Raw genomic sequence first — 15,000 nt, 5'->3', positions numbered from 1 at the left:
AATCTTCATGAGGTATTATATCACATTCATTTAGGAAACCACCTTCTTTTTACCAAAAAATGAATGAATGAATAAATAAATAAGATATATTATTTTTTGTGATAGATTTGAAATACTGCAATGGATTGTGAACCCCTTATGACATGATGCCTTGCATAGGATTTGCTTTTGCAAGCGCCAGCCAGCCGATTCTCTTGAGATGACAAGCAGCACCAGGGCCTACTGGAGTCTCGGACAAACGAGGTGTCACTCATAATACAGGGGTCCGAGCTTCAGATGAATAGGATCAACTGACTGACGCTAGTCAGTCACGGCAGAATCTATACAATGCATCAGTGTTCTGAGGGGTTTCTCTATGCTCTTTCTTTTTGGTAAAGGGCTTTTTTGGTTAACAAGGACATTCTTGTGTTTTAGGGATTTTTCAGTTAAGGGTCACATTTTGTATGATAATACATTGACGTATATATAATATATTCATATATAAATATTTACATGATAATTTCTTAAACAACGTTGGAAATGGCCTCTGTAAATTGCGTTTTCTATTATATTAATTGCGTTTTCTATGAGATTACATCTAATACTTAAAAACGAATTATATTACATCCGCCTAACCTCTATATACTTTTCTTTTAGTAACATTTCTTTTAAGCCCAGTAGTCACGTCGCCTTAGGCAAGGCGTAGTGACTTCCTTATAACTATAGAACGAATCCACTTAAGACACAAACCATTCTCAGGTGATTTGTTTGAACTAAATATAGTTTGGCAAAGAAAAATATCGAGACACTATGCTTACAGCGATTAATACTATTTAAGTGAACGGTTGTCACTCTGGCTTGAGAAGCCCTCTTCCCTACTCCTTGAGGAGTAAGGAAATCACACCTCTCAAAGAGGCGCGAAGGTTAATGGGTTAGCAGGATGTGGTCATGATCACTTCTTGTAAAGACTCCGGCTGAGAACAGCAGGAATCATCTGTCGAAGACTGCACAGACTGTGGGTTACACATCTCGAGCCTTCTTCTCCTCTTCCGACGGATCTTACTGCTGTTGTTCCTGCTGTGGGCCAGCTCTTGCTGGACCTGCTGGACCTGCTGCTGCTGCTGCTGCTGCTGCTGCTGGATGCACTTGTGGCACACTCCAGCAGGGGACCCACTACCTCCACCGTTTCTCCCGATATCGAGTTCGAAAGTAGGACGACCCATGACCCGAACGTCTGGTAGTCCTTTCTCAGGATCTCGCACTTCGTCCTCACCCTCATTCTTATGAAGGTGGGGGACGGGTCCGCGACGGCTCTCCTCCTCGGCCGTATCACTGTGACACTCCACATTCCCATAGCTGAGGTGATACTCAGTCACACAGTACTCATTGAGCGACACGTTCCCCCTCGAGGGGGACGTGTTCGAGGGTGAGGGCGAGGTGGCGTTACAGGGCGGCAGGGACCTCGTACTCCTCACGGACCGGGACTTCCTCCTCAGCTTCTTCTGAAGAAACTCGGAGGCACTGCTGTGTCCCGGCGTGAGGGGGACCTTGGGTATGGCAGTCGGGTTGGGATAACAGATCCTCTGATGCTCCCTGCAAAGGGCACTACTCCTAAGGACACCGTCTTCCAGCATAGCACCACTAGAAAGTTCTTCAACACTAGGACGACCGGTTTGGTGATGGCGGAAGGCGGGGGTGGTGGTGTTGGTGGTCGTTGGCCGGTCGTGGTTGCCCTGACCTGGTCCGTGGTGGTGGTGATGATGATGACACTGTCCCCCGTTCTTCCTGACAGGTCCTTTCAGCTTGAACCTGCCCGGCTCCCTCATGTGCCCCTTAGGGCGACAACCAGGGAGCCGAGGGAAACGTCACAAGTAGGACCTGCGGGAAAACAAGTTGTTTCTTTTTAAAGAGAGATCGCCTTTAAGAAGGATGAATGGTTTCAACCTGTCTGTCTGTCTGTCTGTCATGAGTTATATTACATTTTAGTCTCGGATCTCCCTCACTTAGCCCTCTTCCACCCCCTTCTGTGACTTAACTACTCATCATGGCTGCCGCCAGGTGATTTAATTCAGCTGAAGGATACCTCTTTAGAAAGAGATGGGTTAGATTTGAGAAAATTATTCGGAAAAGTTAGAATATCCTCTACAATCCGTGATAACACAGAGGGACTTTATCTAAGCTGAATATAATCACATGGCGCTGGACATAACAAAGCTTTTAAGTTGAACCGAATACGTTAAAAGATTAATTGTGATAGTTCTGGCAATAAACAAGTTTGGGAGTATCTTTAGGCTGAATAAAATCGCCACCTGCTGTCAGCTAAAACTAAAATATTATACTGATGATTTTTTCTACAGGACTGGATATATAATCAAGGTGGTATAGATAATATACCCAAGAGGTCTCTCTACGCTGAACTGGATGGTTAGGCGTTAGCGAAAAAAAAAGGGAGAGTTTTGCAGTAAATATCCCACAAAAACTCACATCGTCTAGCGTCAACCAGAATAAAATATTTGAAGGGGACAAGACGCTTTAGAACAGTGGGTCTACCTGTGGACCGTAAACACTAATTTTAGGATCACAAAAATAAATCTAGTGTATCCTACCTTTACTAATCGTTAAGCTATGTCACACACCAGACACGTGATCCAAAAGCATGCAAGAAGGCACTGGCCTTTATCAATACCTCCAATCTTTAAGACCTGCACATTTTCATCTGACTCAGATAAGGCAACACATAACAACGCTACATCACGCCATCGTCCTACGAACCGACACAAGCACCTAATGTCACCAGATAGGTCATTAACCTTTCCTTATACCTACCAAGCTATATTATCGTAACTCTAATACATGCATCATGTCTAGCCACACCCACAGATAATACTACTAAAATCATTACAATACAACTAACACACATATAATATATCGTTATCACAAATACATTTCCTATGTGACAGCCGCCACCCAACATGCTTAGATAGGCATATTCCCATTTATGTACGGCCACTGCATAGCCAGAGAGAGAGGAGACTATGAGAGACACTCTCCCTTAGACTCACCAAGAAAAACCGAAAATGGTTTATCTGAACCACTAAACCCCATTTTGTAGCCCCAACCTAACGGCTGCAATACTGAAAGTTAGTGGATGACTCACAATTCTGTTCAATGTTGAAGACTAGTGTAAGTTAGTGAAAATCAGACGATTCTATTCAGTGTTAAAATGGTCTTCTCTACGGGGACAAAGAACAGCGATGCATAAGCTTTGGTCCACGTGACGAAAGCCAAGTTGAGGGATCAATGGCAGGTACCTGAATGTGGCAGTTATATAAGATTGGCAGTCATACTATCCATTTTCAAATCCCGTCAACCCCGTCACCTTCATCGGGAGGTGTAGCACTGGGAGGCTGGCACTCGGTCTCCGGACTAGGCCCAAGATCTCTCTCTCTCTCTCTCTCTCTCTCTCTCTCTCTCTCAACTTCAGCTGTATTTCTTACACACAGGTAGGACTGACCATTGGTGACTGCTCACCTCTCCCTAATACTCTGAGCTGGAGACATACACTCCCATACTAATGCAGTACATATAGCAGTCAAAAGTTTTTCCCCAGAGGTTCTGAGAACTGTTGACAATCACTCCGGTGTTGCGGGTTTTCTACTTGGTGAAATGTGAGGCCACAATTGATTGGTTGATGGACTGAAAACCAGGTTGAAAACAGTTTGGTTCAGATTTTAGGTACTCGGCTTACCCTCTTGTGGGACTGGTGGCCGTAGATCCGCTAAAACAGGAGCAGAGCGCCATATTCCGGGTCTGATGGTCACGCGGACACTCTGTCACTGTTGTTAGGAACACGGACGAGAACCCGGATCCTCGCCGAACGCCTGCGCTCCGGTGTAGCAGGTAGTTGTCGATGTACTTCCGGAGGGCCTGCCGTACCTGCCGAAGGATTTTTACCTTAGTTGTTGTCTAAATCTTCACCCAGACATCAATAAATATGTCTGGATGAATACACAGAAGGTTTTATTGTAGTCATATTGTGCATGTGGTAGGAATGTGCAGGACTGGCTCTAGTTGTGTGAGCATAAGAACATACGAACATAAGAATGAAGGAGACTGTAAGAGACCATAAGGCCTACACTAGGTAGTTCTATGTCTCTTACCACCAGCCATCCCTATCCATAGACTTTTCTAATCTTCTCTTAAAAACAACCAATTGTCTCAGCGCCCACTATATAGTTACTAACTCTATTTCTTAAGTTAACCAATATGTTGTATTAGTCTTCACCCAAACATCTGTGCAAATAGACAAAATGTTTTAATGTAAATTCAGAGTGTGCAGCATGTGGTAGGCAAGTGCAGGACTGGTTATATTTGTGTTTGTTGCCTGACTAGGGTACCAGACATACCTGTCAGGGTGTAAACATACATCGTGCTTACGTATGAACCTTGTGTCAGCCACCGGAATTCAAACTCAGTTTATTTGCGGAAAGGACCGGGAGGGAACATTTCCAAGTTGATTCGGACAAGGTACAAGGCCTCCCTCTTACCTCGCCATTGAGGAAACAGTAGAGAAGAGCAATGAAGAACCCTTGGAATGATCTGAGAAAGTGCGTGGCGAACGACCAAACCCCAAACTCGGTGGCAGTCTTGTCGAGCGGGGCGTCGATCATGTTGAGCATGTTTGTGATCCCCAGCAGAGGTAGGAGGACGATCGCCGCTTTCACCGCTTTCCTGGTGGTGGGAAATAAGGGTTACTAAACGTCAGGTCATATGAGGTCATAGGGATATATAAGAATCCCTCCCGTATCCGACCTAATTTGGCTAACGGGTGTTCTGATTTTCTTAATGGGGGTGATTTGAATACGCAAAGTAAATTTGATTGATTGCTTGATTGCTTGATTGATTAATTGATTGAATGATTGATTGATTGATTTAGTTTGACGTCTCCAACTCCCCCTATCAGGGGGACGATGTCCCTTACAGAGGTCTTTGTACAGTAAAATATAATGAGCCATGCCCTTGGTTCATCTCGCTGGCAGCAGAGTTTGAACTGCCATTACCTCGATCTCCGCCACAAGTAGCGACGCTCTAACCCGTTCGGCCAGAAAGCATCTAAGGTAAAATAAGGAATGAAAGTTGTATATACATTCAATGCACATAAATGTTGTTCGGATAATGGGAGGGATAATTGGTTCGGATATGGGAGGAATTACTATACTTTAAGATTCAGAAGTACGTATAAGTGAACATATGGAAAGATATACATATAGAATGCCATGCTCATATATACATATATACATACATACATACATACATACATCATGCATATATAATATATACATATATACATACTCGTACATACATACTCTTACATACATACATACATACATACATACATACATACATACATACATACATACAATATACATACATTCGCATATAATTATACAGGAGAAAACAGAGAGCTGACGCTAAAATATTTCGTGTATTACATCTTCAGACAACACAAAATGAAAAAAGCGTAATAAAACTAATGTTTAATTTCAACTTCCTACGGAAGAAAATAGCATGAGTTAATGAAGAGAAAACGTCGGAGAAAGAGAAGGAGATGGAGAAGGAAGACCTTGGAGGGGAAGAAGGAGGAGGAGAAGGAAGAATTTGGAGAAGGAGAAGAAGAAGGAAGAAGTTGGAAGAGGAGAAAGAGGAGAAGGAGGAGGAAGAGAAGGAGAAAGGAACGAAAGAAAAAGTAGAAAAGAAAGTGAAGAAAACTAAAGAAAAGGAGGAAGAGGAGGAAAAGGAGGAAAAGGAACAGAAAGAGAAGAAGAATGAAGTTGGAAGAAGAGAAGGAGGAGAAGGAGAAGGAAGAGATGTAAAAAGAAGAGAGAGTAGAAGAGGAAGTGAAGAAAATTGAGGAGGAGGAGGAAGAAGAGTAGATGTTATTTCATTGTTAAGAAGGAATAGGTGTAAAAAGAAGAAAGTAGAAGAGAAAGTGGAGAAAATTTAAGAAAAAGAGGAAGAAGAGTAGATGTTATTTCATTGTTAAGAAGGAATAGATGTAAAAAGAAGAGAGTAGAAGAGTAAGTGAAGAAAATTGAAGAGAAGGAGGAAGAAGAGTAGATGTTTTTTCATCGTTAAGAAGGAAGAGATTTAAAAAGAAGAGCAAATACAAGAGTAAGTGAAGAAAATTGTAGAGAAGGAGGAAGAAGAGTAGATGTTATTTCATTGTTAACCAATGTACCTACCTCACTTGCTGCGCCTCGCTGGAGTTGCTCTGCCTCAACTTGGTAACCAAGACACGAATGATGTTCAGGAGGAACACCATGTTGAGCTGCAAGGAGAAGAATCTTCAGTGACGTCACAGTAGAGAAGTTGAGGACAAATATTCCCCACCTACCCACGATGACGTCATCGGAGTGCCCTGGTCTTGCATTTGCTTAGTTGTGGGTTCGATTCCCGCAACCCTCTCCGATTCCCAGCAGTGACTGTTAGATACCTGCACTTCAATAGTCACCTAAGCGCATAATAGGGCAAATGTGTCGGCTTCGGCCGTGGCTATTCAGTGCCTCCTGGCGTAGGCACCTCACCTTCTTCTTCTTCTTCTTCTTCTTCTTCTTCTTCTTCTTCTTCTTCTTCTTCTTCTTCTTCTTCTTCTTCTTCTTCTTCTTCTTCTTCTTCTTCTTCTTCTCCTTCCTCTTCTCCTCAATCTTCTTCTTCTTCTTCTTCTTCTTCTCCTCAATTCTTTTTTCTTCTTCTTCTTCTTCTTCTTCTTCTTCTTCTTCTTCTTCTTCTTCTTCTTCTTCTTCTTGCTCTTCTTCTTCTTCTTCTTCTTCTTCTTCTTCTTCTTCTTCTTCTTCTTCTTCTTCTTCTTCTTCTTCTTCTTCTTCTTCTTCTTCTTCTTCTTCTTCTTCTTCTTCTTCTTCTTCTTCTTCTTCTTCTTCTTCTTCTTCTTCTTCTTCTTCTTCTTCTTCTTCTTCTTCTTCTTCTTCTTCTTCTTCTTCTTCTTCTTCTTCTTCTTCTTCTTCTTCTTCTTCTTCTTCTTCTTCTTCTTCTTCTTCTTCTTCTTCTTCTTCTTCTTCTTCTTCTTCTTCTTCTTCTTCTTCTTCTTCTTCTTCTTCTTCTTCTTCTTCTTCTTCTTCTTCTTCTTCTTCTTCTTCTTCTTCTTCTTCTTCTTCTTCTTCTTCTTCTTCTTCTTCTTCTTCTTCTTCTTCTTCTTCTTCTTCTTCTTCTTCTTCTTCTTCTTCTTCTTCTTCTTCTTCTTCTTCTTCTTCTTCTTCTTCTTCTTCTTCTTCTTCTTCTTCTTCTTCTTCTTCTTCTTCTTCTTCTTCTTCTTCTTCTTCTTCTTCTTCTTCCTCTTCTTCTCTCCTTCTCCTCCGAAGGAGAGGCGGGCTGGGATGGGTATTGGATATATGCGGATGTAATACCCTGAGAATATTGCCTATAGGAACTTTGTCTTCAGGGATATCGTGTGAAGAGTATTCTTGGTTTTACATTGGAGTGGGCGGATATTGGTTATAGAAGGATAGAATAAGGTAATTTCACGAAATAAAACTGGTGAAGAAATTTCGCCAAGTTAAAGTAAACGGGAAAGAGTGGGCAGACCTTATCTCTATGAAGAACGAAGGGTGGGAAGGGGGGAGGGGGAGGAGGGGAGGGAAGAGAGGGGGGAGGAGGGTGGGGGGGGAAGAAGACGGATACTCAAGAAGGCCCAGATGGCTTCAGAAGCAAGGCCCCCAAGACCTTCCAGGTAGTCGAGGAAGGAAAGGGTCTGGACAGGAAGGGAGGGGAAGGGTAGGGGAAGGAGAGGGGGAAGGGGAGGGGAAGGGGAGGGAAAGGGGAGGGGAAGGGGAAGGGTAAGGGAAGAGGCTCAGAGGGAGAATGAAGATATGGAAAGGGAAGGGAATTGAAGGGAAGGGAGGGGAAGGGAGGGGAAGGGAAGGGAAGGGAAGGGAAAGAAAGGGAAGGGTGAGGAGGGAAGAGGAGGGAGTAAGAGAGAGGGGATTGGAGTAGGAGAAAGGGGAGGGGAAGGGAGAGGAGAGGTCTGGAGGGAAAAGGAGGGGAGGGGAGTGGAAGGAAGGGGAGAGATGTGGGAGGAATAGGACAGAAGGTGAAGGAAGAACCTAAGAGGAGGGGAGATGGAAGAGGGGAGATGGAAGTGGGGAGAGGGAAGAGGAGAGAGAGTTTGAAGGAAGAGAAGATTACAACCAAAGATTACATTGAAAAGGAATGGATTTGGTTGAGAGAAAGAGGATAGGAGAGAGGGAAGAGGGCAGAGGGAAGAGAGGAGAGGGGAGAGGGGAGAGGGGAGAGGAGAGAGGGGAGAGAGGAGAGAGGAGAGGGGAGAGGGAAGATGGGGAGAGGCGCCCTCTGATCTATGAAGAGTTAAGCCTAACCTAAATATACTAAGCCAACCTAAACCTAGTTAACTTAACCTATCCTAGTATAATCTAACATGGCCCAACCTAGAATAGGTTAAACTAATTTAACCTAACGTAGCCTAAACTGGCTAATCTAGCCCAACCTAGTTCAACCTAACTTCAACCTGAATTCAACCTAATTCATCTACCTTAGCCATTAGAGTCAGCCTAGCGGAAATTCGCTAGAAATTGAAACACACTTCACCGCTTCAAAAGCAAACTTAGCGAGTCCAATTTAGCGAAACTTCCGAATTGAAGATCAACATTTAAACAATGCGACTGAATGGAATCGTCATTAAAATAAAATAAAATAAAGTTTGGAAAATAATTTAATTAGATATTCCAACCGAAGGAGGGGTAGGAGGGGAGGGGGAGAGGAATGTCACAGAAATTAATAAAATCATTTGACGACAACAAAAATAAAACTAGATAGATGGGCTGCCACGGATCTGAATAAAATCGTCTGGTGACTACCAGAGTAGGAGATAAGGGAACACCCGGTACGTAAGGACTTCCCCTGTTAAGGCCAAGGTATAAAGTTGATATTGGCTGCCGTCAGGTGATTTTATTCAACTAAACCAATCTTAAAGCAAGCATGGAGATACAATAATTCAGATAAATATATATGCATCGAGTTACAAAGAAAGATGACAAAATAAATGAATAAATAAATAAATAAATAAATGAATAAATAAATAAATGAATAAATAAATAAATAAATAAATAAATAAATAAATAAATGAATAAATGGTCACCCTACCTATGCCTTTCCCTCCTTTTTCCTCCGTTCCCGACCCCTCTCCCCCCTTCTCCCCCTCCTCTCCCCCTCCTCCCTCCGAGGGGAAAAACGACGAAGCTCAAAGAAAAGTTTGAATCAGTTACTTATCAGTCACCGCGGGGAGTTTTCGAAGAAGCTAAAAAAAAAAAGAAAAGAAAAAAATCTTCTTCTTCTTCTTCTTCTTCTTCTTTTATTAATTCATCTGTTTCTTCCATCCTGAGAGCCACCAGCCTATTTCATTCACCTCCGTGGTACTTCCTCAGCCTTGGTTCTCTGCACGACCTTCACTCTAACCAGCGAGGTGCGATACAGCCTTTGCACGTCAACATAGTAAAGTCATACGGCTTGGTGAGGAGGTTCATATGGCGTGACAAGCACGTGGTTGTGGTTGTGGTTATGGTTATGGTTGTGGTTGTGGTTGTGGTTGTGGTTGTAGTTGTATATGTATATGTATATGTATATGCATATGTATATGTATATATTAATTCATTTGTTAGTTAACTTGTTAATTGATTTATGCATTTATGCTTTTTTAATAATACATTGGTTTATCATTTTAGGTATTAATAATCTTATTCAACTATTAATTCATAAATTTACATTTTCTTCAATTTGTTCTATTACTTATTTATCCTGTCATTTCTTGATCTCGTCATTCATGGTGTTTTGCTAAAAGGTCTATTCCTCATCCTCATCCTAGTCCTGCTCCTAATACTCCCTCTTCTTCTTCTCCTCCTCCTACTCTTCCTTCTCCTCCTCCTCCTCCTCCTCCTCCTCTTTCTCCTCATAATCCTCCTCCTCTTCCTCCTCCTCATTCTCCTCCTGGTCCCTTTCCAATTCTCTGATTCCGTCAGTTTTGCGTCTGAATTTGGTGAAAGATAAGAGTTTCGACTTTGGATCTTCGTGTAAGTCGAGTTCTATTTCCAGAGAGTCATCGTTTGCTGTCTACAATCGCCTCCTTGAGGGAGTCTCATCCACTGATGAAATCTAAACAAGATTAGGACACTTCAGCTCGGAATGAAAGCTAACGAGATGACGCCATAAAGTGAATTCTTCGAGTCTTGATTCTGATACGGAATGAGTATGTTAGTTCAGGTTAGATAAATTAGGTTAGGTTAGGTTAGGTTAGTTCAGGTTAGATAAATTAGGTTAGGTTAGGTTAGGTTAGGTCAGGTCAGGTCAGGTCAGGTTAGGCTAGGTTAGGTTAGGTTAGATTAGGTTAGGTTAGGTTAGGTTAGGTTAGGTTAGGCTACGTTAGGTTAGGTTAGGTTAGGTTAGGTTAGGTTAGGTTAGGTTAGGTTAGGTTAGGTTAGGTTAGATTAGGTTAAGTTAGATTACGTTAGGTTAGATTAGGTTAGGTTAGGTTAGGTTAGGTTAGGTTAGGTTAGTTTAGGTTAGGTTAGGATAGGTTAGGCTAGGTTAGGTTACTATAACTTAGGTTAGGGTAGGTTAGGTTCGGTCAAATTAGATTAAGTTATGTTAGGCTAGCATAGGTTAAGTTAGGTTAGATTAAATCAGGTTAGGTTAGGTTGAGTCGTGTTAGGTTAGGTTAGGTTGGGCTAGGTTGGATCGTGTTTGTCGATCTAAAAACCCAAAATCAGCACATACACGATCCAATCTGATCGTATCCAACCAGATCTATCTGGTAGCCTCAAGATCAGATCGTAACGTGGATGGAGGTCCGTAATGAGACGCACAAATGTTGTTAACAACACAGATGTTCTAAGTATGTGAGAACATGTGATACATGTGTCGTCCCACAATATAGGTACTGTCCACACTCAACAAAATTAAAAAATATATATCTTATAAACGGTTAATAATTTTGGCATGTGATAAGTATGAAAAGATATATATATATATATATATATATATATATATATATATATATATTTGCAGAAAAATATTTTTGTCTATTTAAAACATCATCAATGGAAATGGATGAAAACGTTCGGACTACGTTTCTTATTTACCAGTGTTTTTTTCTGCAAATCATATTCACGTGTCATTTGTGAAATACTACAATACATATATATATATATATATATATATATATATATATATATATATATATATATATATATATATATATATATATATGAAAACCATACTACTCCTTGACTACTTAGTTCCCTCTCCCTCACTCCTTCATTCGTTCTCCTCACCATCATTCGGTCAATTTCTCCGAGACGCCATTTTGGAGTGACCAGGTCACAAGAACGCTTCTGGCTATCTGGACGAGCCCCAAGAAAATATTTTTCCCTCTCGATGAAAATAGCTTTTCCTCCACTTTCTCTCTCTCTCTCTCTCTCTCTCTCTCTCTCTCTCTCTCTCTCTCTCTCTCTATCTATCTATATATCTATATCTATCTACCTATCTATCTATCTATCTATCTATCTATCTATCTATCTTTCTATCTGTCTATCTCTTTATCTATCTATCCATCTATCAACCTATTCATTAATTCATTGATGTATTATCTATCTACTAATTCATTCACTCATCTATTCATATGTCGATATGTTTGTTTGTTCACTTATTATTTTATTCATTTATCTATCTAATTATTTACATGTTTATCTAACTATTTATTCATGTATTTGTTTGTTTGTCATTTCATCTATTTTTTATTTGTTTACTTATTTTTTTATTCCTTTACATGTCTATTTATTTCTGCATTTATTCGTTTGTCCATCTATCTACTTATTTGTTTATTCATATGTTCACTTATTTATTTACTTGTCTATTCACTTATTTTATTTAATTCTATTTATTCATTTATCTATTCATTATTGTTATTACTATAATTACTACCTTATTGTATTTACTTATTTATTTATTTATTATTATTATTACCGTTATTATTATTATTATTATTATTATTATTATTATTATTATTATTATTATTATTATCATTATCAATATTATCATTATTATTATCAATATTATCATTATCATTATCAATATTATCATTATTATTATCAATATTATCATTATTATTATCAATATTATCATTATTATTATCAATATTATCATTATCATTATCAATATTATCATTATTATTATCAATATTATCATTATTATTATCAATATTATCATCTTTATAATCAATATTATCATTATTATTATTATTATTATTATTATTATTATTATTATTATCAATATTATTATTATTAATTATAATTATTATTATTATTATTATTATTATTATTATTATCATTATTACCATTATTATTTTATTCATTTATCTATCTATTTATTTATCTATTTTTTCAAGGGAAGGATGTCTTCATTGAAATGTACTCTTTAGCCTTATGGACAGAAAGCATCTGGTACCTCGGACCCTCTCGCGTGACTCAAAATCCCCCTTCGCGTCTTTGGATTCCATACAGACCCTCAACATCGATTCCTCTTCTTCTTCATTTTCTTCTTCTTCTTCTTCTTCTTCTTCCTTCTTATCTTCCTCACTGTTCTCTTCATCTTCCTTATTCTCCTTCTCCTTCTCTTTCTTATTCTCCTCTTTATTTTCCTTCCCCTTCTACTTCTCCTCCTCTGCTCTTCTTCCTTAGCTTCACCTCCTCCCCTTCCTTATACTCCTCCTTCTCCTCCTCCTTCTCCTTCTCCTTCTCCTTCTCCTTCTTCTTCTCCTTTTCCTTCTCCTTATCCTTCTCCTTTTTCTTCTCCTTCTCCTTCTCCTCCTTCTCCTTCTCCTTCTCTTTCTTCTCCTTGTTTCATTGTTGAGATAAAAAAAAATCTCGATATTTACTTAGCTTCGAATCCTCGAATAGAATGATTTGCTCCAGTATAGTTTAAAAAATATATACGTTGCAGTATTAGATTAGGTTAGGTACTGAAATAGCCATATAGGGACCAAAAGTTCTCTTACTCATCATCTGTTCATGTAATTCCTCTTTCTTTTTCTCTTTCTTTTTCTCTCTCTTTCTTCTGGTTCTCCTTCCGTCTCCATCTCTTCTTCCTCTTTCGATCTCTCAATTTTCTCTTCTTCTGTTTCCTTTATCAGCTTCATCTGCCCCTCTCCCTCCTTCTTCTACTCTTTCTACTACATATCTTCCTCCTCCTCTTCCTGTTCCTCCTCCTAATCCTCCTCGTCTTCCTCCTCCTCCTCCTCCTCGTTTTCCCGATATTTTTTTTTTTCACTTTTTCCTCCTGACCTTATGCTTATCCATTTTCTCCTTCTTCCCTCTGCTGATTCACCTTACCCAGTCTCCTCTCCAGTCCTCCTCCTCCTCCTCCTCCTCCCTCTACTCCTCCTCCTCCACCTGTTCCTCTTCCTTCCCCTCCTTCTCCTCCTATTACTCTTCCTGTTCCTGTTATTTAAATTCCTCTTTCTGGTCTTGTTTCTATTCCTCCTCCTCTTCCTCCTCCTCCTCTTCCTCCCCATCCTCCTATTCCTCCACCTGTTACTGTCTTTCATATTCCTCCTCCTCCTGTTCCTGTTTTTTTTTTTCTCTTCATCATCTTCCTCCTCCTATTCCTCTTCCTATTCCTGTCCTTCATATTCATCTCGCTGTTCCTCCTCTTCTTCCTGTTTCTCCTGTTCCTTCTCTTCCTCCTCTTCTTCTTCCTCCTCCTCCTTCACTTCCTCCTCTTCCTCCTCCTCCTCCCATTAGTCAATGCAGGAGACGACTGAGGCCTTTCCTTTCTTCAAGTGCCACGGCAGCTGATCGATAGTAGACGCCTTCCCTCCTCCTCCTCCTCCTCCTCCTCCTCCTCCTCCTCTCCTCTTCCTCCTCTTCCCCCTTATCCTCCTCTGAGACATTTGCCGATACCTATTGTCCTTTCTGTATTTGAGCAATGTCCGTCAGCGACGATCAGGGTCTCCTCCTCCTCCTCCTCCTCCTCCTCTTCGTCCTCTTCTTCCTCCTCCTCCTCCTCCTCCTCCTCGTCCTCTTCCCCCTCCTCCTCCTCCTCTTCCACCTCCTTCTCCTCTCTTCCTCGTCCTCTTCTTCCTCCTCCTCCTCCTCTTCCTCCGTCTCCTCTTCCTCCTCCTCCTCCTCCTCCTCCTCAGGCTTTACTTTGAAGTCCTTGTTCTTCCCCAGAAGCTCTTCTTCTTCTTTGTGCAATGTGTCTTTTCCTTCACGTCACCCAAATAGCAATCAACACAAATTTTGCTATTTTACAATCTATCTTGTTTATTTGATAAATTTATGTATTTATTTACGCATTCGTTTATTTACTAATTTATCTATTTATTCATCTGTTCATTGATTTATTTGTTTGTTTATTTACTTATGGTTATCTGTTAACTTATTTGATTATCATTAATCCCAGTGGTCACAGTTTCCCTTCCCACGTTCCCTTCCCCGATATTGAACGTGTCCTTTCCCAGTTTTAGACCAGAGTAACGGTCAACCTCTTTGTAATTTTTCCTAGTGTTTACTTTCTGTATTTATAATCATTCATTTCTTTGTTATTGTTACAATTGAAAATGCTAATTGTGATTAGCGAAACGTCTTGTATCCTGTTCTACCCATTAGATGGCTTCTATGGGCAACTTAGTTTTTTCTTTACCTCTCCATGCTAGAGAGATCTTCAGAAGACTTGAAACTCTTCACCGGAAACTCATCAGAGCTCAGTTTGCTGTTGCATACAATTCAATATGCCTTAAAGAAAATATTTTGCCGCGTTACTCCAATATATATATATATATATATATATATATCTTCTTTTTTACTTCTTCCTTTTTTTATATTCTTCCGGCGACAGCAGAGATCTTGATCCTAATTGGCTTCACCACCAGGTCATATTTTCCCCTTTTGGACACTATGTCCGTGCCAAGGTTGATATTAGATCCGTTTAAGTGAGAGA

The 15,000-nt window shown here is 40.3% G+C and overlaps 1 protein-coding gene across 2 annotated transcripts in view; it reads right to left on the bottom strand.

Annotated features, from left to right (window-relative positions):
- Positions 1–899: 899 nt before the first annotated feature.
- LOC143023030 (PDF receptor-like) overlaps positions 900–15,000 on the bottom strand; it is a 16,036-nt gene continuing 1,935 nt past the window's right edge. Inside the window, exons 3-6 of one of the 2 annotated variants that reach the window (XM_076181480.1) lie at positions 6,222–6,307; positions 4,527–4,710; positions 3,728–3,915; positions 1,707–1,857 (exon numbers count right to left, since the gene is read on the bottom strand). In XM_076181480.1, coding sequence (XP_076037595.1) covers positions 1,845–1,857; positions 3,728–3,915; positions 4,527–4,710; positions 6,222–6,307 — 471 coding nt within the window. In that variant the 3' untranslated portion in view covers positions 1,707–1,844. Of the gene's footprint in view, positions 1,858–3,727; positions 3,916–4,526; positions 4,711–6,221; positions 6,308–15,000 lie in introns of those variants that run through there. The other variant, XM_076181478.1, reaches the window with a different exon arrangement.

This window comes from Oratosquilla oratoria, unplaced genomic scaffold (assembly GCF_046742065.1).
Source record: "Oratosquilla oratoria isolate Oo_2021 unplaced genomic scaffold, ASM4674206v1 SCAFFOLD280, whole genome shotgun sequence".
Classification (NCBI taxonomy): domain Eukaryota; kingdom Metazoa; phylum Arthropoda; class Malacostraca; order Stomatopoda; family Squillidae; genus Oratosquilla; species Oratosquilla oratoria.
Note: the sequence above shows the minus strand (reverse complement) of the source record. Positions and strands in the feature narration are given on the sequence as shown.